Source organism: Coloeus monedula (genome assembly GCF_965178545.1).
Source record: "Coloeus monedula genome assembly, chromosome: 5".
Lineage (NCBI taxonomy): Eukaryota > Metazoa > Chordata > Aves > Passeriformes > Corvidae > Coloeus > Coloeus monedula.
This window is the reverse complement of record NC_138785.1, coordinates 52,315,830-52,341,909: the sequence shown is the minus strand read 5'-3', so window position 1 is coordinate 52,341,909 and position 26,080 is coordinate 52,315,830. Positions and strand designations below refer to the sequence as shown.

At 39.3% G+C, this 26,080-nt stretch overlaps 1 protein-coding gene across 8 annotated transcripts in view; it reads left to right on the top strand.

Annotated features, from left to right (window-relative positions):
* KLF3 (KLF transcription factor 3) overlaps window positions 1-24,170 on the top strand; it is a 30,155-nt gene extending 5,985 nt beyond the window's left edge. For 6 of the 8 annotated variants that reach the window (XM_082282365.1, XM_082282369.1, XM_082282367.1 and 3 more), the window contains 5 exons: window positions 5,660-5,756; window positions 13,011-13,506; window positions 14,390-14,540; window positions 18,862-19,022; window positions 20,170-24,170. In XM_082282365.1, the coding sequence (XP_082138491.1) occupies window positions 5,700-5,756; window positions 13,011-13,506; window positions 14,390-14,540; window positions 18,862-19,022; window positions 20,170-20,351 (1,047 nt within the window). In that variant the 5' untranslated portion in view covers window positions 5,660-5,699 and the 3' untranslated portion in view covers window positions 20,352-24,170. Of the gene's footprint in view, window positions 1-5,656; window positions 5,757-13,010; window positions 13,507-14,389; window positions 14,541-18,861; window positions 19,023-20,169 lie in introns of all 8 variants that reach the window. The other 2 variants (XM_082282368.1, XM_082282366.1) reach the window with 1 other exon arrangement.
* Window positions 24,171-26,080: the final 1,910 nt, after the last annotated feature.

Genomic DNA, 26,080 nt, shown 5'->3' with positions numbered 1-26,080 from the left:
TTTCTCCTTTTAAATTATCTTAAAAATTAATCTCTTAAGAAAAACACAACAAAAAAAATGAAGTTCAGTTTGGAACAGAAAGATTATCATACCATTCCACATACTTCACTTGTTTTCAAAAGTCTGATCTTCTATCCTTACTAGACTGTTTCTCCTTCTAAGAAGTAGCTTGAGACAGGAAACCAGACAGCAGTCTGCCCTGATAAGGGAGAATATTGTCTAATGGAGGTGCCTCAAGAGCTTTTCTTTCTCCTCTTAGGTTCAGTAATTATAGAGCTGAAGGTTGAACAAGGTTTACATGGGCTCGGTTTTTCCTTGGTAAAGATATTTTCTTAACAAGCACTTTGAAAATATTTTTTCCCAAGATTTTTGCGTACAAGAAAGCCATTTCCAGGCGTATGGCTTCAAAGATCCTGCAATAGTATTATCAGAATTTTAATGGAAATACTGATTAGTCTGCTACACAGGTGATAAATGATTATGTCAAAGAAGTTCTAGGTCAAACAAGGTGGCATCAACAAAGTTATGATGCACAAGTGCAAAACACAAGTTTTTCAGCCTGCTTGCAGTCCTGAAAGGATAAAGATAAAAGATTTTCAAGTCTTTGCTAAGAAGCAAAAGTAGTTGAAATACTAAATACCAGAATTGTGTAGAAATGCTCTTTTTCTTAATACCTATCAATAAAACTTCAAGGAGAAAATTTTTGCCTAGGTACTGTTTTCTTTTACAAAATATTCTAACTGTTTCAACAATTATTATTGTTATCCAGTGGAAATCCAGCAAATAAACACAGAAAGCTGTTGATCAGTAGAATAGTTTCTTGGTGTGCTGCTTCTTAATGATTTTCCTTCTGCTCTGTTCCTTATGGTCTGGCTGCTCTGGTCTCTTCCCACAGCACGGTGTCTAGACCTTTGTTCCTTCCACTGCTCTTGCTTGATTTGGCCGAGTCTGCTGTGCTGAGCTGGAGAGCTTCTTTGCCTGCTGCTATTTTGGGGTCAAGTGCAGTTAAGCACTTGCTTACTTCCCATTAAAGTTAATGGAACTTCAGAAACACTTTTTTGCTGACTCAGGTCTTGATGAGCAACTGGTACAGTAAAGTGCAAACACGTTATGAGCTCTGGAAAACAGTTTCTGTACCTTCTGCAGGGAATGTTGGTCTCAGAAACTGGTTCCTCTCTGTCAAACTCTTTAGAGGTTCCATTGAAGACTACTCACTTGGGTTTGGAAAACCTCCTTTCCCTTTTGGATTTCATCAGTGGAGAATCTTCTGATACTATTGTTTCTCCCTTGTATCAGAGGAAGTTTGACTTGAGGCTCGCAGAAGCCATAGATTCAGAGCAACCCAAAGAGTCCCAAAGTGCTTGGACTGAAGAGCTTTTGCAATGGGACTTAATGTTGGCTGCTGGATTCAGACAGTGCTGCAAGAGCTGCAGTTCTTTGCAGAGGGCACTCATGCAGTGCTAATTTAGCAGATACCATTACATTATTCTGTAATTATACTGACAATAACAATCATACCTTGAAGCTTCTAGGACAAAGACTTGCTGTACATGGGGCAGCATTCATTTGCTTCTTCCAGCACAAAGACTGAGGAAATAAACCCTATATATGTTCTCAGGCAGAGTAAAGAGGGGCAGAATGTATGGTCACCACTCCCCTGTCTGCAACAAAAGTCAGTCACTGACTGCTTTTCCAGGTATTTATTGAGAGCACAGGCTTTATGTTAGAATAAACCTTTGTTGTTGGATGTGCACAGTCAAAACTGGCCCTCCACCCCACCCTTTCATTTCATAACAGGCCTGCGGAGTTGGTGGACCTTGAAGGTAGATGTGCAGAGCTGCTGGGAGTAGCTGCACTGTGGTTGCCCTTTTCCAACTGCTCTGCAGTGCAGATGTGTAGTCTGAGGACATTTTTTAACCACTTTGCACATTTCATCCAGGGTAAATAATCCATACAAGCCCTTATTGTCAGAATACACATTTAAGTACCTTTAAGCTTTCATTTAATCTTAATTATGTCTCTGAAACAATAAACCATACACCTTTCAGGAAGTTAATATTGAGAAGTCTTTAATTCTGACAAGGCGATGAGCTCTAACAATAATGAATTTCCCTTCTGGAATGGATACCTTGCTGTATATTGGATCATAAGGGCAGAGTTTGTGGTGTTTCTGGCTTGCTGTCTTCGCTGGACTTCTGATAGGGGAATACTGAGGGACTTTGCCTGGACTTTACATTGCACCTGTCCTTATTTGCATGCAAAACCCAGTTGCTTCATTCGTCTTTCTGAAGTGCGGGGTGTGAGCAAAATCTTATCAAAAGCTGTGTCCTGTTTGGACAAGTTGGACTGACTTGGCAGAGATCCACAGGGTGGAGTGAATGGGAGGAGGCAAGAAAGTAAAACTGGGTGGCTTGTTAGCAGAAAAAAAGAGGGAGAGCAAAAAAAGGAGAGGGTGGAATGTTTGCTTACTGGATTGTAGTTAATTATTTAGTTTCAGATTACATTCATTTTAAATTCTTTTACCTCACATGAGAAAACCCTTTAATGCAAAATAGCTTACCTAATACAGTGAAAGGCAAAGGTTCTTATTTTTTAATACATTTAACGTTAATATATTGTTGTCACCTCACCGGGTTTTCCAGGGCACCTCAAGAATGAGAGATGGTATTTTGATTTTCCAGAAATTATTTGTAAGTACTAAACAATTTGCAGGCCTTCAAACAAGTACATTCTGAAATCACTCTGTAAAGTAGAACCCAACTGTTTTTTCATTCCTCTGTAATAGAAACAGGCAAGACTGTTTACCTTCCCTATTGCCCCCTTCTCAAATGTTTAGGAGAGAAAGACTGAAAAGTTTTGAGTTAGTAGGCATGATTTTACAAATATACTGGGAAAAACTATCTGCTTTTTAATGGAAGTACCATGCTTTATTCGTGTGTGAGTGTACATGCACATATTTGCTCATGAGTGTGGTCCAGGCTTTCAATTTGGAGCATTATTTTCAAATACAAAGAGCAGGTTTTGGTGAGTTTATTTGCAGCCTCAGAAAAACATCCTTTTGAGCTAAATTTTAAATGCCAGATCCAAAGCTGACTTACACTGACTTTGTAGCAATCCTACAGGACCAAGTGTTACATCTTAATTAATATTCCTTTCTTGAAAATTGGTTTCCAGTCACTATCAAAAGGGGAAAAGAAACCTTCTGCTTAAGAGTAAGGTGATGAAGATTGATTGATTCCTGTACTCTGATGAAGGATAGTAACTTACATAAAAGTAAAGTTTTCCTTTGCTGTTCTTAGATGACTGCACTTGGGAAAGATTGAGAATTACTTTTCACTTCTGTTCAGAGTAGTACACTTCCTGTTGTCTATGTCAGCTTAATTCCTGTACAGTAATTTAGGGCTATCTCAGGAAACACTGAAATGTGTAGCGTGACATGTGAAAAGTGTATCAAGTGTCTCTTCACACACTTTCTTGGAGTAAAAGGTGAGAAGGAGTGACTCTTAAACTGAAGAAAATACAGTTTAAAAAAATTACAGAAAGGATGAGCATCATTGCAGTTACTTAGAACAAAACTTCCCTTCCCTTCCCCTCCCCTCCCCTCCCCTCCCCTCCCCTCCCCTCCCCTCCCCTCCCCTCCCCTCCCCTCCCCTCTCCTCCCCTTCCTCTTCTTTCTTTCCTATCTTTTCTCCTTTCTTCCTTCCTTTATTCCTTCACTAAAGTACACATTGGTGTGTCACTTTATCTATGCACATACAAACTAAAAATCAAAAGTTTCTGGAAACCTGAAAGGAATTAGTTCCAAATTCTTATGTAGGAGCTCTGAGTGGCTACATTTTACTGTAAACATTTTTCATGTCTAAAAGTACAACTTTTCTGTTTTCACAATGTGGATGAATGTGTGAGAATATGAATGATGCATAGATATGTGGATATATTTCTGGGAAGTCAGTATTCTGAAATGTTAGTTCTAGCTATGTGAAATGTTGAAAACCTGAAAAAGATAACTTAGATAATGGTTATGTAAAAGATAACCATCCAAAGAAAGTAGTATAATTAATAACCTTCTCACAAACATACTTATGGTATTTACGGAATTATCACAACTTTTAGCAAATAGTGCCATCTTACACGACTGCTCCCAAATGAAAACTATATACTATGTTTAAACTGGAAATTACATTAAGCTGCGTTACTTGTTTCACTTTAGTTTTGTGATTTGTTTTTGTCAGGCCTTCACCTTTTCTAAGTGAATTATGAAGATACTATAATTTACTTCTGCTGCTTGCTTGTTTCCATTATTCAAAATGCACACTGTTGTAACAGATTTCCAAAAGTCTTTAAACTTTGTTTATGTACCTGAATAACTAATGGTTGGCTTGTAACTCATGCCATCTTTCTCTGGAAGCTCTTAACAAATTTTGATCTATAAACACGTTAACTGCAAGATTGCTCATTAGTGCAGGCTTATTAGAACTGTTTTAATTTGAGCAGGTGCATCTTAAAATGTTCATTTACATTTCTGGGAGAATTTGCCGGCCACAGCTACAAACCTGTTGGTGAGCCTCCAGCCTGTCCTGTGGGGTGAATTGCAGATGGTGGAGTCTGGCTGTATTCGCTTCTTTCCAGTGCCATCTACTGGCCAAATTGAATTTGTGTCATTTACTTCTGTCCTCGCATCTTAAAAGAGGTCGTACCACTTCCAGGCAGGGCTGTGAAATATACGGTGTCCGGTCAGAACTTGCCCCTTTGACATCAGTCATATAATGTATAACCTCGAGTGATTTGTGAACAGCTTGGCACCTTCTAAATGTCATTGCGAACAACTTCCCTTTGCTTCCCTGCAGTTTCTCTGTGTACCCTTATGGCTTTACCCAGAAGAGGTATCTCTTTTCCTTCACAGTATCTTTCCAAGGTGACCATGGCAAATGTGTAGTATGATAGTTATGACATGCTTTACACTAAATACTTTTATTTCAGGCTTTTAGAGATTGGACAAGTAAGGTTTAACACTGAAAAAAAAAAGCCCTGAAGCTGCACAGAATGCAAACAGATTTTTTAAAGTGCTTTTATTTTGCACAGTTAGCACAAATAGTTGTTGAATTCTCAGTAAATCTATTATGTCATAATTACTGACTCATTTTTTCTGTTAAGTCATTGCAGCATGTTGAATGTAGTCCAAGTTAGTTTTGAATTTAAATCTTTTTTTTTTTTGCAATGATATCAGTGTCACTGTATGCGATATCTATTGAGTGTTTCTGTTAGTATTCTTAGGAAAGAGAGATCCTCTCCAGAATCAGTTCACTTGTATAAACAAGATTATTCTGAGGTTTTAATGCTGATGAGAAATGCCTGGTCTAAACTGTGATGTGTTAAAACATTTGACAGCTAATGAAAGTGAAAATTCTGTGGTCTTAGTGTCCTGACATGCACAACAAAAATTCAAATTAACTTGCATTAAAGTGAGCAGATGCCCCTTTGTTTGAATAGCAATTTACAAGGAAAAAAATTGCAATAAATTCAGTCGAAGATTAAAAAATCTATGTTAGAGATGGATAAATATTCACATTAATCTGACAAAATAGTAAGTTCTCTACAATTCAGAAAATTGATACTGGTGTTTCCTGTGGCTTTCTCACACCTTGTCTTTCCCCAGCAGGACAGAACATCAGAGGTATCAGAACAGGTGAATAAAAAAGATGCTAATGTTTGACCCAGTCCCTATCAAGCAAGAAGCCATGGAGCCTGTTTCAGTGGTAAGACTTTTAAAATACATTGGCCCTAAAGATGACTTTTTAGTTTTTCCTCCTTTAAATTCATAATGAGATGTAATTAAGCTGTGGACTAGCTTAGGAAAGCATGTGAAGCTATATTTTGTTCTTAGTGCAATCAGATTCACATTCTAGGAAAACTTTCTGTACTTTATTAATTTATTGCCTTAAATGACCTGACCCATTGCTTATCAGAGGAGAGAGTGTCTGAGTATTCCTGAGCCACTGCTTTGTAAATATCATCTCTGTAGCTCATGCTGCTGATGGAGGTGGGTTGAAATTAAGTTGCCATGCTTCATGGGGAAGTGTCAGTAGCTTGTGGTTTCAATGTTACACCCTTGAACTAGGTGGACAACTTCTTGCTGTGCCTTTTTCTCTTTTTCTCTTGGTTGTGGTAACAGGTGCCCATGCTCTAAACAGCAGAAAATTAATCCTGCAAAAACCCAACCCACCAATGGCTTTTTGCTGGGTAAACTGGTTGCACTACTTTACCATGTGAACAAATGAGAACTAGGGCAGTGGAAAAGGAATGTGGGGAAAAAGGGGAAGACACTTCTTTAAAATTGGGTTAGTTTTCCATGAACTTAGAGTATAGGGTCATCTCAGAGAAGAGTCTGCTAAGCCACAGCAGCAGGAACATGTAGGTGAGAGCAGTACAATGACAGTTGTGATGATACAGGCTGCTGCTGAAAGGAAAGGTTTTGACTTTGCTCTCTCCTTGCCAGCTTTGTGTCTCCTTTGTGTGACTGAAGAACTGTGTGGTCCTAGAATGATTTGGAACCTTTGGATCAGCTCACTGAATGGTCAGAATTGCTAACCCACCAAAAATACTAATTTTTTTGTTAGATCATGAATCTGATCTGACTCATACTGCGCAGCTGCTCAATATTAGAGCAAGGGGAGGGGGAGGATGAGAGAATAGGACCTCCACTTTCAGCAGTAGCCTGCAATAACAGATTAATATGAAACCACACCCCTAGAAAGGCTGATCCATTAAAAGGGTGAAGTCAGTGTACATAACTCAGAGTATATTAAACTTGCTCTGAATGGCATCTTTCAATGGAAAGTTTGCTTCCTGTTTTATTTAAAATAAAGAGTAATTTTCATAAACTTAAATGCATCTGTAAGCAGTCAGATTTCTTCAGTGCTATTAGTAACACTTCTGGGAGCTAAGTTTATATGCATTTTAAAATTACAGTTTGACTTTCCTGGGGTTTATTTGCTGGAGAGTAATGATAGAAAACTAACTGTCACTGAAGGTATGAGTGTGATTAATTCCAATATTTGGGTCAAAAAGGAACCTTTGTGTTGGCCAGCCTGTCTGTCACTTTAATCATGGTTATTGTGTAACCATATTAAGATTAGTGGTGATTATCTGCTGTAATCTAAGATTATCTAATGGTGTCCATTGAAAGCAGAAAATAGGCTGGTTTTACAAAAGAAGTGTCATTGCTGTCTTTTGGGCCGCCTTTTGTGCACGTCTGCCTTCATCTCCCAAAGAAGGTTCTGCAATGGTTTGAGGTTCTGCACAAGACACACAAATGCCCCAAACAGTTGTGTGCTTCTGCCAGATGGGCAGAGTCAGTCCCTCCACCAGGAGAGGAGCAAGCAGTCTTTCCCAGACCAGCAGATGAAGGAAAAACTGCAGTGGGAAGAACAAGGGAGCATTTCTGAGGCAAGTGCATTTCAAGACTGGGGTTCCAAATATTGGTTATTCTGTACCATATCCTTCTCCTAGTGATGCGGTGCCTTCCATGGTTGGACCTCTGCAGTCTTCTCGTAAGGCAAGTGTAGTCACTCTGACCAGCTGTTAAAGACTACTTGGAGCATTTTACCACATCTGTATGTTTTTCTTTTCACCACTGCATAAGGGAAAAAAAAAGCAGAAAAGAAAAAGCAGAAAGTCCAGAGGAAAGTATGGTTTCTGAGTGAGGTTTCCCTCACTGGGGACTACTTTGTTTTCCCTCAGGCTGAGGAGCACATGTGTTTCAGCTTCTGTACACACATAGGCTGCTTAGCCCCAAGCCCTCGAGCTCTCCCGCTCTTCTTGGTCTTGTGGCTTCCTTGGAGCCCTGATTCCACAACCAAAACTGCTCTGGAGACACCTCTAAGGGGAGATATTGTGATATGAAGAGAACATAGGATAGGATAGCAGCCACTGAGTAAGTTAGTTTTCTTGACCACCTTTTGAGGAGGTGGAATGGGAGAGAAAATGTTAGTGTGATGTTGTGAGGTGCTAGGCATAGCAGTACAGGCTGACAGAACCCAAAAATCCAAAATCTGGATTATTTGTATTGCATCTTTCATTCTGATAGTATTGTTAGAGGCCAAATTAAATTAAGCCCCTTAGGAATAACTCACTCTTCTATTTGAACATACACTGTAGGTGTAAAGTCTGTCTCTCTTTAAAACATCATGGTAGTTGGAGGGGGAGAAGGAAACTAGTAGTTTTGACACCACTGTGTTTCAGGGTGTGTGGCTGAAAGGATTAACTATACTTCTCAGGTGACTGAAGCTCGCACCCACACTATTTCATCACTACCAACAGCTCATGCCATTTATTGAAATGGATTATTGAACATATATTATGATAGTTCTTAATGGACACTGACAAAGTCATCTGAGTCCTACCTAAAAGACTACCTATTTGCTGTGAGGACTTTTTAAACATTTGGACAAATACCAGTTAGCATTTGGTGAAACAAGTTGCTTTTTTGTTTGAATTGGAATAAAGAGTTTTTAATCTGTGTAGCAGAATAGTAGAGAGAAGACTTGGTCAGGCACAAGAAGTATGATGCTGATTATGTGGGTCATTATGATTAGATTTATTGATAATACAGTACCTAAATATTGCCAATACAGCATATAATATAATCAGGTCTAAAGGGTTATAATATATATTTATAAGCAGGTTCAGCTAGAAATGTTTACAGTCTTTGGCCTTGAAGAATGCACAACTACAAAGGAACAAAGCACCTGTGGAAGTACTTCAGGGTTTTAACTTTGTATGTGACTGAATCTTGGCATTTTTACTCATCCATCCAAAAGTGAGTGTTCCAGTGTTTGCTGTGGGCATACTCTGCTGGCCTCCCTCCTGGGAAGGGGGAATCTACCTGGAAGCTTCTCACAGTCTCAGGAGACCAGTTGTCCCAGTCTCCAGCAGCATTTCTACCCTTTTGCAGGCTGGTGTGCACCAAAATCAATCACAATGGTAATTGATCCCCTATCAAAGAATGCATAAACTATATGAGCATGCAGACAGTTACTCCTCCAGTTTCCACCTGGTATTCTTAGGATTAGGTTACACCGATGGATGCTTGTTCTTTAAAATAGACTTGTTGGCCAGAAGCATTCTCAGAGATGTAAATTGCACAGGCTTTTCCTTTTTAGCATTCTTGCAATGGAAGAAAAGTTCATAGGCAATGACATTGTGATCACCCCTGACAAGTCTGCAGCACTGTAAACGCACTGATGCTTAGTGGTGGAATGTTTACAGTTTGTTGAAGCTGGGTGAACTTTGTACTGTAAACCAATAACAGGAGTTTTAACAGAAGTACTTAATATTTCTTACCTGTTTTTTCAAGAGGCAGGCTAAATTTTAAAGTTAAATTCATACAGTTGTGTAGCTTTTAAGATGTTTGGTGTAGCAGAATTTGGCAGATTATTTCAGAGTGGTGCTTGATAATGTCTCCTTGTGAAAGCTGCAGTCTTTTTGGAGGTGATAGGAGTGCACGTGAAATGTTTGGGCTGTCTATATGCTTGACAGATTGACAAGAGGAAAAGCATGGTGATTCTTCTTTGGGATTTTTTTGTTTTAATTGGATGAGCCACATGGATATGACTCAAAATTAGTTCCTTTGATTTATTTTCTAGTTTCTTTTTAGCTTCAGTACTCCGGGTTTTATTATGGACAAACAGCAAGGAAAGGGAAATTAATTGCTTGGTAAGGCCTGAAGAGGGAAAGTGATGATATCAAACATAGAAAGAGCTAGATGGGGACTGTAAGGGGATATATGTTGAAATACAATCTCGCATCATTATAATGATCTGCTGTCGTGACATACTGTTCTGCATAGGGATGTCTAGGAAAGCAGAAGTTACAGGAAAGTGGGAATTTGTTGGGGTTTTTTCAGTCCAAGTCAGACCAAACTCATGCATATGCTGTTAATTCCCACAGAAGAAATTCAAGGAAAATGTATCACCTTAAATATTTTAGGCAAACAGAGCAATGATATCTAATTTTCCATTGTTCCACTAGAATACGTTGCATAAACTGTAGAACAGGTGAGAAAAGACTGCCTTTGTCAGCCGTGAGCCATGCTCCTGCTTCCTGCACTTGGTGGCATTTAGAAAACTAAACAGAAGTAAAAGTTGGGCTTTTTTTTGTTTGTTTCTTTGCTGTAGTTAATGCTTCCTATTTAGTGATTGTGAAGTCATCCTTACTCTCCCATCCCATATTCCCCAAGGGGTACTGTCTGTTTCCCTGGCAAAGGAAGGAAAATAGACACCAAATTTGAAAGCAGTGTTTCACATCAACCTAATGGCAATTGCTGTATCCCAGGGAGCTAGAAACTGAAACTCTGCTATGCTAAAAGATACAGGAAGCTTAACTGCAGTGCCAGGATAGATCTGAGTGTGACTTACTCCAAATGAACAGGGTTTCCACAAGACTTCATTTGTAGGGAAGCAAAACTGTTTTTCACCAGTGTCTGATTCACAGCAGATACTCTCCTTTTCATTGTCCTAGCATCCTTCTCAACTTTTTCATTCTTTTTTTTCCCCAAACACATAATAATTTGTCACACCACATTTTTCTATGGCAACTTCATCTGCAGTTCAGATAGAGTAGCAGTTAAAACCACAGAAGAAAGAAAAGTTTAGGAAAATTATTCAAAAACTGACAGAAAAAACAGCTGATATTAAGTCTGTGCTGGCTTAATTACAACAATGAAAATCTTCTATGGAAGATAATGTGAGGCATATGGGGTAAAATACCAAGTTCCTAAAATAATCACTTCTTAAAAACATCATTATTTTCTTCCTAATTCGTGGAAAGTATTATTTGCTTATCTAAATATATGTTACTTAATATTTCTACTTTAGAGTTTAGTGTACAACATTTTAATAGTGGGGTATTTTTTTCAACACAGACACACACCTTTGAAGAGTTGAACGAGGATAACTTTATATAGAAAGGTTACAGGTAGAGATGCTTCGTTCTTAAATAGATTAATTCCTAGAGATGTAAATTGCACAGGCTTTTTCCTTTTTAACATTCTTGCAGTGGAAGAAAAGTTCATAGGCAATGACATTGTGATCATCCCTGACAAGTCTGCAGCACTGTAAACGCACTGATGCTTAATGGTGGAATGTTTACAGCTTGTTGAAGCTGGGTGAACTTTGTACTGTAAACCAGTAACAGGAGTTTTAACAGAGGTATTTAATGGTTCTTACCTGTTAAAATTTAGATTTTTGGGCTATGCCCATAATTTGATCAGATTTAATTGACACTAAATGCTGTTAAATACTAAGTTATATCAATATTTAGTGGTCTACTTCACTTAGAATGCTAATAATTTCATTGCTTGGCTCAGCAGTGCTGGCAAGTCTACAGACAGCACTTCTTGCAATAATGGCATTTCATAAAATTCCTATGAACCAATTACCATCAAGATGAATATTTCTGTAGATGGAATTAGTAAGAATAGTCATAAAGTAAATATATAGCTTTCAGAGATTTAAATGTTTGAAGATTAATCACCATTGTGTGTGCTGCTTTATTTGAATGTTCCATAAACCGAGTGACTCAGCATTGTTGTTTTATCACAGTGCTATGAATGCGGGAGGAAGATGTAATATTTTCTAAACTCAGTGTTTCAAACTGTAACTGAAAAGAAGAAAATTACATTTGTGTAATTTGCAAAAATACCTCCAATTAACATTGACATTTAAAATGAACTAAGTGTTCCCTCACAGGGAAGACAGAGGTAAGAAACCAGGAAGATACATTGACAGAAGTGTTCACCCCAGGAAGAAAAATAATTGAAATGTTATGGAAATAATTTTATAAAAATACAGTAGTTTTATATTTCTCATCTGGTTTACTTTCTACCATTTTGAGCATTTTTCAAATCCCACTCATCAAAATATTTTGGTGCCAACGAATTAATTAGTTTCTTAATATTAGTTTACTTACCTAAAATCCAAAGATACCACTTTATTTCAAAAGGTTGACAACAGGACTAAAAATTTGTGTGCTTTGCATTTTCTGTGTCTCTCTGCTGTGTTGGAACAGCACATCAGTCTCCACTGTGAGATAGCTGTTGGTAAACAACCTTAGTTTTCAACAGTTTTTAAATGCAGTATCGATCTGGATATTTGTTTAATGATACTGCACTCTGCAGTGAATGTTAATACTTCGTGGTTTACAAAAATCACCATATATATGTGTGTTACTTACATAATACATATATATATATATGTAAAAATTGTTACTAAAATGTGGTCAAGATTAGCTTTGGGGTTTATATTTTAATGGGAGCTGCTAGCTACCGCTAACAGGAATATTCTTCCAACACACCAGAAGTTTATCCCTGTACTCATCTTCCAAAACTATAGACTGGCTAGTTAGCTGCTTTATATCTCAAAAAATTGTTTAGAAAGGTTTAGATTTTACCTTTTGCACTTTTGAGTTTCTTGCCCATTACTTATATAGTTCAGCTGTGTATTTTGTATTGATTGTACGGTTCGGATACTTAATTTCTTGCTTTAGTGATGATCGTTTTTCAATTACTTTAGCAGTTGATTGGGACCCATTACTTGCAGTTGTAAGCCCAGTTGAACTCCCCTCTTGCCAGAATTGATGATTCTCAGTATATAGTTACATGCTTGGCACAGCAGATGTATCTCCCGGGTCAGTTAAGAAATGTACAGCTTAATATGTGACAGCAATTTTAAAGGGAGGAAAGTAGTTGAATAAGCCTTGAAGATTTGTTTTCATAATCTGTTTTACATTGCTTCTGAAACAGTTAGTGAGTCAGAACTTGGATAACTTCCTTTGTGTGGAATCTGAGGCTTTATTTAACTCACTTTTATTTAGAAAGTACATTAAAGTGCTTTCTTGAAACTTTTTCATTTTGCCTCAGTTTTATTGGCCGCCTTTCTTTTTCAGCAGTAACTGTGTGTATGGGTTGATTTATTATTTGATTTTCTGTATTTCTTTTCCACTCCTTCTGACAGTCATACCCATCCAATTACATGGACCAAATGAAGCCAAACAAATACGGCGTCATTTATTCTACACCAAGTATGTTGCACAATAAATTCTACTCAAACCCTGAAGGACTATCAAATGGAATCCAGATGGAGCCAGTAGACCTTACGGTAAATAAACGGAGTTCACCACCTTCAACTGGAAGTTCTCCTTCCCCACTAAAATTTCAGACTGTGCATAGGAGAAGTTCACCTGGATTGACTCTGTCCTCACCCAGCTCACCTCTCAGTAAATTCACACCGTCACCTCCAGGAGTACAGCCTCTTTCTATGCCAATAACAATCCCACCTGTAATGGCCGCTGCTCTTTCACGCCATGGACTGAGAAGCCCTGGGATACTTCCAGTTATACAGCCTGTTGTGGTCCAGCCAGTTCCTTTCATGTATGCTCCCCATCTCCAGCAGCCCATCATGGTGTCCACAGTTCTTGCAGATGAGATGGAAACTCCAAGTAGCATGCAAGGTTGGTGTTGTCAGAATTTCTTTTTATGCTGTCTCATCCTGACAAAATAGCACAATACCCAAGCACTTGGTTTCTGTGGGTTGTTTGCATTTTAGGAAATGGAACATAATTCCTGTTCTTCTGAAATAAACAGGCATAGAATTTGTTGTGTAAGTATTTTACCAGACTTCCAAGGTCATAGGATCACAGAATCAATTCGGTTGAAAAGGCCTCTGAGATCATTTAGTCCAGCCTGTGACCGAGCACCACCCTGTCAGCCAGACCATGGCACTGAGTGCCCCATCCAGTCTTTTCTTGAGCACCTCCAGGGATGGTGACTCCATCACCTCCTTGGGAAGCCCATTCCAATGTCTAATCACCCTTTCTGGGAAGAAATTCTTTCCAATGTCCAAACTAAACCTCCCCTGGTGCACCTTAAAGCCATTTCCTCTTATCTTCTCTCTAGTTGTCTGTGAGAAGAGACTGACCCCTACCTGGCTACAGCCTCCTTTCAGGCAATTGTAGAGAGTGATACGGTCTCCTCTGAGCCTCCTTTTCTCCAGGATAAACAACCCCAGCTCCCTCAGCTGCTACTCACAAGACTTGTGCTCCAGACCCTTAACCAGCTTCATTGCTCTTTTGTATCTACATAAACTATTTATTTACCGAGATTTGGACTGATAAAAGCATGAGACTGATGAAAATTAATAGAAATGTTTTGAATCATAGTTCATCAGGAGATAACTAAAACTGAAAGATTTTTTATTTAGTATAAATTGTCACGGTGAATATAGAACTGATGAGTTTCTCTTTTTAACTAGAGATTTTTATGTATATTTTTTATTTCCATAACTCTTCATATTTTTTATGTGTTGTCTTACCTCTCCTACCCTCTCCTGTACAGTGCCTGTCATTGAGTCTTATGAGAAGCCCACAGTGAAGAAAACAATCAAAGTAGAGCCAGGAAGTGAACCATCGAAGACTGACTTCTATCCTGAACAAATGTCCCCTCCAATAATCACCTCGTTGTCTCCTCAGCAAGTAATGTTGCAAGAGTAAGTAGCTAACAGTAATCCCAAGATCGCAGAAGATGGGAAAGCAGTTCACTACAGCAGTTAGCAGTTTTGAGGAGTGGGAAGGATTGTTGCTATGCTTTAGAACGTGATAAAATACAGGAAAATGTTCATCCCTCCCACCACTGCCACTGTGAAATGTGATTTCAGCTTTCCTTTCACCCTTCTTCAGCAATACAGGACTTGATCTATATTTATACATTGCAATAGATCTGCCATTTATATAATGCATTTCTAAAGCGTTGATAGGTCCCAATTCTAAAATTTACTGAAAGTAGGACTCCCAGTAAGCCAGTGATAACTTACTTATGTAAAACCAGCAGCAAAATTCAAAGAAACTTAAAAGACAGTTCATACTGATCTCTCTATTCATGTTACTTGAAATATCTTTCTTCAAAATGAGTGTTGTGACTTTCTCTTCTTGGAGGACCTTTTTTTTTTCATAAATTTTGCCTGTTTGGTGGGAAGAACCTCTTCAGGTTTACAAGTTCTGTGTATATCCAGTGAAATTGCATTTTTACCTGAGGCCACTGTTTCTGTGGGTGATTTTTTTTGGCAGCTGAAGTAGTTTCTGAAGCTTCCTTTCCTCACAGCCACTTGTTTCCTTCCCAGTATTAACTCATTGTGCTGGTATAGCTGTTACTGGGGTCACTGCATGAACTGGATCACAGATCTAATGGGTTTAAAACAGTGTTGTTTGCAGAAGGCAGGACAAGGGCTAGAAGAAGAAATTTGGTCTGGGGCATAAACCTTTTAATTGAAAACATTAAAAAAAATTCTCAAGAAAGTACCTGAGAAGCCATGACCACCCTTCCACTTCCTCTTTGCCTAGGGAAAATCCTGTCAACTTACTAAATGACCCAGAGCCTGGCTCATCTTTCAGCAGCTCTGGGTAGGCATGCAGGCTGCCAGCATGGCTCTAGCAGGAGCTGAAGTTGGGAGCTGAGCAGGGCTCACAGCACAGAACCTCAGAATCCATTTCTGCACTTTCCTCCTGCTCACTGTTACCCTTGAGGTGGTTGTGTTTGACCTCACCTCATAGAGCAGGGAAAGAGGGCTTCAAACCAGACTCTCAAAACCCAGCGTGAGTATGGTTCAGAAAGAGAAAGAAAAGCATAGGATGGGTGGTCTCCTGTATTTCCTCCAGAAAGCTGCCTTCCTCCTGCTCATGGCCATTGGGTTCGAAGGCACACCACAGCTCCCGGGCTGACTACATTCCACAACAGCCTTCTTGTGGGCACCCCTCCTTGTCTTCAAACAGCTCAGATGCAGCTTCTAGACTGCAGGCTCTTTGCACTTAGTTGCCAGTTAGCTTTTATAAAATATATGCTGTTTATTTTAAATAAGCTTACACATTTTATTGTAATAAACATAGTAAACATGTGTGTTTACTAGCTGGTAACTCACCTTCCGTAATGGACATGCCACACAAGGGAGTCAGGTCTTTATGTAGCTGGAACTAACTACTGCTAGGTCAGGACTATCAAATGGTTCCGTTTATTTTTTGTCTTTGTTAAGTCTCTTTAACAAGAGCAAACCAGTAAGTGCTGTTCCTGGCTGGTACCACACCCTTCCTCCAGGGCTGAGACTTCTGCAGACTTGTCACCTGCATTAGTGATTTGCATTATTTATTTCCCAGTGGGTTTAGTTTACCCAGGAAACCCATGCACTGAGCAAAGAATATAAAATTTGGTATAATGTGTAGATAGCTTTGTTACAGAAAACATTTGTATAGTCCATGTTTCCAAAGCATCTCCTCTGCTTGCCCATGCAGAGTGTTATGTTCATGGAGACTCCGTTCTCTTATCATAACAGCTTAAATTGCTTTGTAGCTGTCCTGTGGAGCTCTAGTTCTTGTTCCTAGAGCCAGCCCTTTCAAGTTCTGCTGTATCCAAAACAAGAAGTTTATAAATTGTATTTCTTATCATTAAAAAAAATACGTAGACAACTCACACAAGTTAAAAGATGAGATACTTAAACCTTTATTTTAAAAAAATGATGTTTTCTCACAGCTTTATGAACTATAGTTGGGCAATGATGTTTTTATCATTTTTCATTGGTTCCAAGTGCCCAGAGTGTGCTATGCAGACACACAAGCTGAAAGGGGCATATTAAAGGGGCATAGGAAACCTTTAGTCTCACTGAAATGACTTACTTAAGACTTTTAAGTGACTTATTTTGCTTTAGTGTTAGCTTTTGGCTGTATATATATCTATATATATATAAATAATGTTGGTGGCATTTCTGTAGGGATGGCTGGACTTTCTAGTATGTCTGATAATCAATGTAACTGTGCAGTTACTTCTAAAATCAAACTTGAGGTAATAACCTGGCAAAATGTAAGGAGCCTCATTAACGTATTTTCATGCAAGTTTCAAAGTCTAATTCATGCTGCCAACATAGTGTTGTCTGTGGTAAAGAAGAAAAAGCTGTTGAAGTTTTAACATTTTTGGAAAATACTCTTACCTATTGAAGAGTAGCACTTAAATTGGTAGACTTACATGAACTTACATGTGGTTGTAGAAGAGGGAATGTAAGAATTAGGGCTGTGCTTTTATTATTGGCAATTACTTAATATTTACCTCTGAATTTGACACCACCCTAACCATTTTTTTAAACTGCCACACCCTAACTGATAATTGATAACATTCTGTTGTATTGCCAGCCACCTCTCCCCTAAGGGGAAGAAGAGACATTCTCAGTGCTTTTTCCAGACACTTGTAGATTGAAAATGTAAATCACAAATGGTGTATGGCCAATACCCTTTTTCTCCCTCTTCCCAGATGCTACCATGTCCAGGACTAGCCTCCACACATAATGATTTAAACCATGTTTGTTCACTGTCCTAAGCCAGAGCTTCTCCAAAAAGACTGGTATGCAACTGCATTAAAACTGAGCATTGCTTTAGAGAGCCATTTCTTTGGAAGCTAGAAGCCTGCCTTCTTAACTAAGAGTGTGTCCATCTCTGTGTAACATCACCATCTGGGGTGTCCTGCCATTATAATATTTTTAGCTAGATTAGATGTGTACTTGAAGAGTACATCATTCAACAGTCACAGAACCACCCAAGAAAGAGAATTTGGCTCCCAATTTCAAGCTTGTAATTCTTAATAAAAGAATCAATAACAGAATTCAACTTTACCCACATTGGTAATCCCCATCCTGCTGCTGTGGAGTCATAGAAAAATCTTTTCTTCTTAAACCATGCACAGGATTTTCTGTCTTTAGAATATGGCCTCTATTTTGCTGAGAGAAGTAGGTATTCAATGTTGCTGAAAATCAGGCCCTAAAGGATCTTGGGAGTAACTAATAGAACCCAGTGTTACAAAACATAAGGTGATTGGTAAAAATGTGAAATACATTAACTTACAAAAGACGGGAGTTCTAGAAGGCTCCTTTCTGTTGCATGGAGGAGCTGGTTTTGCCACAAGGAATGCTAATATCTGAACATTACACTCTACACATACCTTTTTGACAAACATACCTTTTCTAACATTGATGTGGAAGAAAGAATCAAGGTTGTCCCCAGTTCTGCAGTAGGGGTGTCATTCAACAGTCAAGGACACTTCTTAAGAAGCTTGTATATTTTTGCGTGCATGAGCATTATTATGGGTTTTTTTCTTGCAGAAGTCCATACGTAGTTCATATATGTCTTACCTGCACTATACCTGTGGGCTTCTAGAGTGAAAAATTATGTTTATGAAGGTGGAGGGACAACTTCAGACATCCTGTGGGTGTGCCACACAGGCTAAGCTCTACTTTTAGGAATTGACGTCAGTGGTACAGGGAGGCCGCACCCTCCTGCCAGCACCAAACAGGAAATTCTTAATTACATTCTAAAGGAGTGGCTGGAACAATAAAGACTGAGTTCTGCTTTGAAACCCTGAAGACACAATTTCTTTAATAATATGGAATAGCTGTTTCCAATTACAAGCAAATTAGTTATATTTGAAGGAAAAAATATAGTGAACAAATATAAGAAAAGTTTGCTCAGGGTTTAAGAAATCTGGGTTTGACTGAAAAACAAGAAGTTGAAGGGGGTTTTTCCTGTGTAAGTTTTAAAAAAAAGCTAGGAAGTAGTAAAAATGGCTACATCATGCCACAAAGTGAGTAAACATTTAAAAATATTACTGCTAAAATACACAAAATTTGCTAAACCCTGTTGGATTTTTCGACATGCATGTAATGTTGTTCTTTCTGCCAAGAGACAGAGTGGTAGTGAATAAAAGGCTCTGTTATGAATCATATTAGCTGAGATTTGCTGGGCTAAATCTTCATTTTTAACATTAATCTGACTTTGCAGGAATCACCCTTCAGTTATAGTTCAGCCAGGAAAGAGACCTTTACCTGTGGAATCTCCAGACACACAAAGAAAACGGAGAATACATCGATGTGATTATGAAGGCTGCAACAAAGTCTACACTAAAAGCTCCCACCTGAAAGCTCACCGAAGAACTCATACAGGTTTGAGCATAGCTATGCTTCTCTTTCATCAAGTCTATGGTAAAATAGTAGGCTAAGCTTGTAATTTCTGCTAATGGCCAGGTGACCACAGGTGTAAATAACAAAATGACTGAAGGTAGATCTGGCATTGTTGTGGAAATAATTATAGGCTGAGCAAAAGACAGAGGACATAGTAGGAAAAACCTACAACAAGAGACTGTAAGCCAGAATGGGTTCACAGTGCTGGCGTGTTTTACATTCACTGGCTCTTCACTCATTTTGTGTCCAGTTGCTTGCAGTTTACTCAATCCACACACCCTGTAAACACCAAATCAGTTTAAATTGCACTGGCTCACCTATGACATTGCTGTTAAATTTGACAGTGATTTCCATGGGAGTAGCCCATTTGCAGAAGTCTGGACTGTATGCCAAATGCAAACGCATCTGCACTGAGGAGATGCTAACCACTGGTGCAATGGTGCTTTTTTTCTTAATGAGTGTTCCAGTAAACATATCCCCATCTCTGTTCTCCACAGAAATGTTTCTCTTGGCATGCTGAATGAATATGTACACATCCAAGGTTTTTACAAAGATAGGAGACACATTTAGGAGCCCAGTTCACGTCTGTTGTGCATCAAGCCAGCCAATTACCTGTTGGGCAATACAGTGGTGTTAAAGGAGGAGGATGATTTATGATGGAGAGAGAGTTTAAGTTGAGGTACTTGAGACAGTGGTGCCAGACATTTACACTACATTAGATCTCAGAAATCACAAGATTTCTCCCTGTCATGCTGTACAGTCCTTTCCCCCAGAAATCTAGAATATGAGATCCCTGTTTTGAAAATACTTGAATAAATGCTTAAACCTTCATGCTTCTGCACGTCATGAGACAAAACAAGTGCTAATATGGCAGGGAGAGGAACAGAGAGGCAATAAAAAATAAGTTGTGTCAGGAAACAATTTTTTGGTCAGTTAACTTTGACTACACAGTTTCTAGTGCAGAGTACTCTGCAGCCTTGTGCTGTTTGGAGGCTTGAGTAAGCATTGAACTACTTGCTGAAATTTGGGAAGGCAATAAAATAAATCTGTCAGATTTATGTGCGAACTGATGTGATCAGAACTGATGTGTTCGTGTCTTAAATCCCCACTTCTGTGTTTCCTTTTCCAGGAGAAAAACCGTACAAATGCACTTGGGAGGGATGCACGTGGAAGTTTGCTCGCTCTGATGAACTAACGCGGCATTTCCGCAAGCACACAGGAATCAAACCCTTCCAGTGCCCAGACTGTGACCGTAGCTTTTCACGTTCAGACCATCTTGCTCTTCACAGGAAACGCCACATGCTAGTCTGAATGTCTTCTGTCCCTGACTCTTGTCACACTTCTTTTGTTTTTTACACATGCCTTTTAATTTGGATTCAGCTGGTCTGGATCTCTGAGTTTATACCATTAAAAGCTTACATATGGTCAGTAACAGATGTTATCTAACCCTTCTATGTCCTTGCCACGGGTCAGACCTAAAGAATGTGAACACTTCTTTTTTTTCTCCTGGGGATGCTAAGCAAACCCTTTCTGCATTCAGTATGTTTATTGTATTTCATTTGTCAATAAGGGAATTTGTAAACTAACAGCTTTTGTTGGTTTCTTCGTATAATCAACCCAGCATATACTGATAAAATAGTAAATGTTATTGAATATCCAAAATGCTAGTCCTTGCCAGAGACTATTATTTATGTGCCCTGTAAGGGATACACTCTCATTTTATGCTCAACAATGCAATGAATGGACTCTCCCAGCTCTGTTGATTTCTGCAGTGTGGTTAATACAGCAGTTTTAGAAATACACCTGATTTAGAAATCCCCTCTGCCCAAACAGTGAGTAATGCTGAGGAAATAAATCTAAACAGTGTAATTACTTTACAGAAAGATTGAGTCATAGTATCATTTACCCCAGTCAAGAAGAAAAATGGGCAGGAATTGGTCCGTACATAATACTGTGCGTCTAAACCAATGTCATCTGTCATCTGAATTATAGTGTAGTATATATCCTTGTTTTTATTGCATAATGCCCCACTGGATTTGTGAAAGGAAGACTTTGTGTGACTCTGTATGTCTGGTTTCTGTGCAAGTGTATGGATGGAAGACACACAGCTGAGTCAGGGTTTACCATCAGGAGCAAGTTTTTCACCCAGACGGTGGCTGGGCACTGGAACAGGCTTCCCAGGGAAGTGGTCCCAGCACCAAGCCTGCCTGAGTTAAGCGTCTGGACAATTCTCTCAGGAATATGGTGTGACTTTTGGGGTGTCCTGTGCAGGACCAGGAGTTGGACTCTATGATCCCAATGGCTCCCTTCCAATTCAGTTTATTCTGTGATCCTATGGTACTCTCCTGTGATTTGGCATTAAATGATATTCATGGAAACCTACTGCACCTCATTTCAGGGATATAGACTATCCCCCTGCAATCATGCCCCCTGCATTTCTTCTAAATATTTTTTTTTCTCTTTGCTGTACTTCAGAAAATAGCAGAAAATAGCAATCATTAAGTCAAAAATGCTCCAAACTGGATTGTTTTGAGTACCACTTTAATACACTACAGTATTTAAAAGTATTGATCCAGAGTATTTTTATGAGAAGATGGCAGCAGATATGAAGTACTTCTGATGATAAATTGAGTCGTATCTGTTTCGGATAAAAACATATACCAAATCATCTAGTTCCTAACTGATTTGTGACTCTGGTAGTCTCTCGATGGTAGGTACAGCTGCTTCCCTGTGGATGTGTCTATTGCATTAAAACCATGTCTGTTAGCAAACAGAACTCCATAGGTAAAATAAATTGAATTCAAGCAACCTGCTGTTGACCCTAGAAATGTTCCTGTTTGGGAGCCCTCTGAAAGGAAGGTTTCTGTCTGTATTAGCTGGCAGACTTTATGGCCCTGGAAGGAAATAGGATGTATTTCTCTACACTCACAAGTGCGTTTTCCTTCTTTGCCCTATGTAAGGTAAACACCATTCCCTGCAAGTTAAACATACTGAAGTCAGCTTTTCCTTTCTTTTGGAAAAACCCAGTGAACAATGGAGGTGTGAGGGGAGGAAGAGTTTCATAGAACTCTGCAGGAGGCAGGTGGAGCGTTCATCGGCAGGTGGGTATATTTGAGCTTGTGGAGCAGGTAGGCTGTGCTTCTATATCCAGTGGAGTCCAATGCCAAACAATCTTGGAGATGCAAGAGTGTGAGTGCAAAGAGCCTTTTTTTTGTGATAGGACTTTACCAGCTGTTCTGCTGACATCCACATGCCCGTGGAATTAGAGGAGAGGTCTGTACTTCCTGTAGAAAAATGCTCTGACAGCAATTGCTCTGTTCCAACTCCATACATCCTCACCACCTCGGTAGGGCTACATCTGATGTCTACATGTAACTCTCCCTCATCTGCTCACCTGTCGTGCTGACACACCTGGCACATGAATCAGTCTTTTTTCTTTCTTGGTAGGCCAGATTGTTGGTGACATTGAGGAACTTAAAGGAAAGAGACTGATACTAATGAGCAACTGTTCCAGAATGGAGATTTTTGTTGGATATTTTTATTGTCCATGGTAGCAGAATTGGCTCTAGGTTTTAATGGCAATTTTGGAAATCCAGGCATATCACTGGCTGAGAGGCTGTGTGGAGGGAACCCTGTGGCATCAGTCACAAGTCTACAGACGTTTACTACTCTGGGAGGAAAACAATTCTCTGTTCCGTTGTAGAGGGGAAAAACCAGATACTATAAAAATAAGCACCTTAATAGCAACTGGTCCCATTTTTACCTTAAAAAAATGCAGATTTTTAAAATTCAGGATGTTTAAGAACATTTCTTTCTAATGCTCTGTTTCTCTTTTGAGGCTTACATAAAATGTTTTCATTAACATGTTCTTTTTAATTTTTTTTTAAATCTACCCTAAAAACAGAACTTTTAGAACTAAGAATTACTTCAGATATTTAATCTAGGTTATTTGCCATGTTAATTCATTAGCTTGTGTACCTTTTTCCTGAAAATATTTATGCTAATGGTGGGGACAAATACAGTGGAGATCGAGGAGAACTTTAAAATTTCTTCATCCAAGTGTCTTGTGAATTAGGACAACAAAAATTTAAATATTAAATATAAGTATTTGAGATTATTTCATGGTAATGCCTTCCTTACAGGATTTTTCACTTGTGTCTGTGGTGTCTTTGTGCGATGTCCAAAAGGTTACAAACAAATACACTTTCAGCTGAATGTGAATTTACATCTTAACCGGTTCATTGGTTCATTTTAGCAATTTTATTTGAGGGATACCTTGTAATTTTGAAATATGCACGATTAAATACTTTCCAAAGCCAGTCATTCCATCTATGTCCTAAAGAAAAGCCAGTTTAGATAGAAAATCCTAATCGTGGAGAATGAGTATATTTAAAAACCCTCACCTTTCTCCCTAACAATATTGCACTATGCCGTGTATAACAGGTAATACTGTTTTACTAAAATGTGCTCGTTCAAGCCATTTGATTATAATAAATTACTAGTTTCTAATACAGTTGCAAGAAACTAAGCAGGTATTAATGTGTGGGGTTTCTTTAAACACACACGCAGCATTCTGCAGTGATACTTCTAATGCCACATCTTGTTCAAGTATGTTGTTGTCTCTGCCAAGGTTAGCAATATATAGTTGAATACAAATCCTTTCTAAAAAAATTTACAAAGCATTTTACATTTCTTAAGAGGGCTACACCAGTTTTCATTATATTTTACAGATATTAGCACTTCATGTACTTTAGAGGGCCAAAATAATCTTTTTGCTTAGCATCTCTCACCGGAACATATAGCAAGGATGTTTTATTTACTTTAATACTTCTATAAACTATGCAGAATTTTTTTAATAAAATGTAATATATTTTATAAGCTAATAAGACAGAATGGCTAATTAAAGATTTCTAGCGTGCATTACTATAACTTGCAAATATGGAGACATTTTGGTAATCTTTTCTTACTAAAGATGTGAATGTTTAATGTACTTTCACTGTTTCTACTTTGGTAGTCCAATGGGAATTCAGTAATGACATTTTGTCATGTCAAACTGTGAACATAAATTTGTACTGTACAGTCCTCATACTATATTTAGTATACAGTGCATATGTATTATACTTGTTAATAAACCCCTCAGAATGCTGGTGGTGGTCATGTTGTCACGTGCTGGGTGACAAAGAGCAGTGACGCAGTGTGTGAGGGTCGGAGGCAGGCCTGGAGGAGACCCCTGCGGCTCGGGGCAGGGTCTGGGCGGCCCTTCTGCCCGGCCGTGCCCCCTCCCGTGTGTGCCTGCCCTACACGGGGCCGAGGGCGGGAATTCGTGTTGGGAGGGCTGTGTCCAGCAGCACACTGACTGGCAAGCTCACAAAAGTGTTTTACTCATTTCTAATTGGGGCATTCTAATTAGGGCGTTCTAATAGCCCATTGGCAGGTGTGGAGCACCACACGTGCGAGTTTGCCCTTCTTATCACTCGCAGGGTGCCTGACTGGGCCTGCTGCCGTAGCCATGCTCTGCACCACAGCCTTTCCCAGAGCGGGGTGCCAGAGTCAGCACCTGAGCGCTGCGCACCTCCAGACACACCTGCAGGCTGCGCTGAGAGATGATGATCGTGATGATGGGTAGAGGTGATGAAGAATGGGGTTTTAGTTCTTCACACCTTTTCCGATGCCTAAGAAGAGGGAGCCCGGCTGAATTCACTGCGCTTGTCTAACACTTCCTCTTTCTGCTGAAGTATTTGCATCAAGATCTTTTGGTCTCTCGCTGCCTGGCATCCTGCAGATCAGCCTGGTGAGCACCTGTGCTATGCCGTGGTGACATACAGAAGGGAAAGCAGGTACAGCAGAAATGAGGCATAAAAATAAAACCCTACAAACAGCAATCAGAATATGAGAAAAAGACTGGCTTGTATTTCTTGGCCTCCTGCTTGAAAATAAGGACTGCGCTTTGCAAAGCCAGAGGCAGCTTCTATCCATGCTGTTGATTTCTAAGGTTCAGGCAGGAGGGACCAATGGCACGGGGGAAAGTCACGGCCACCGACCCAGCGTGGCAGCTGTCACGGGGAAGGGCTCGTCCTGACCTGTCCTCTCGAGCCCGCACACCTGCAAGAGGCTACTCCAGTTGCTGGGCTGATACTATTTCTCTCTGTTTTCCTATGAGTCAAAAAGCATAGCGTACGTTCATTGCGCACGTTCATTGCGCAATCATTTTCAGGAAGCAGTGATAATTTCATCGGCCACTGGGTGTCCCCCTTAGTCTGAGAAAAAGGCAAACTTTAAGCTTATGAGATGTAATTTAAGGTAACATTTATTTTCTTGTACTTGGGAAATTAAGATGTTCCCTCTGTCTTATCTGCTATCACCGAGTTCGATCCTGTCATACACAGAAATCTGCTCAAGGATTCAAAACTGATCTCTGTGTCTTTACTGCAATTTTTAGCCATAAAAACATTTTAAATGTGTCCATTACAGTTAAAACTCTGGCCTGGCTGAACACTAACTAAGCCAATACACAATGTTGCTTGAAGAGAAATACCATAAAGTGCTAACTTAATAAAGAAAACCAACCAACACGTAAAACCACAACAAAAGGAGTCTGCTTTATCAAAGGAACTCAGAAATGTATTTTAAGAAGCTGTAGTGTATGGTATGGTATGGTATGTAAATAACTGAAATACTTGGCATGTGCATGAAAGATCTGTGAGGTGGGAAGGATAAAGGCTTAACAGCATTAATATTCCAAAACAATATACATGGCAGACTTGAGAAACTATTTCTTTTACACCCGCCTACAACTTACATTTCAGAACACTATTAAAGGTGAGGGACTCCTCCACAGCCCAGTCTGTGCATTATTTAGGACATAACCCCCAGTTTGCTGATGCATTAAATTTACAGAGACCGGAAAGGCTGAATTAAGAAATTTTACTTCCTCTTTTCTTGTCTAGTGAACAGAACAGACTACGTGCCCTTTAACCCATTAGCACTAAGTGTGACTGCTAATCATGTCCTTAGACTGTAATGCTTGGGAGGGGGAGAAG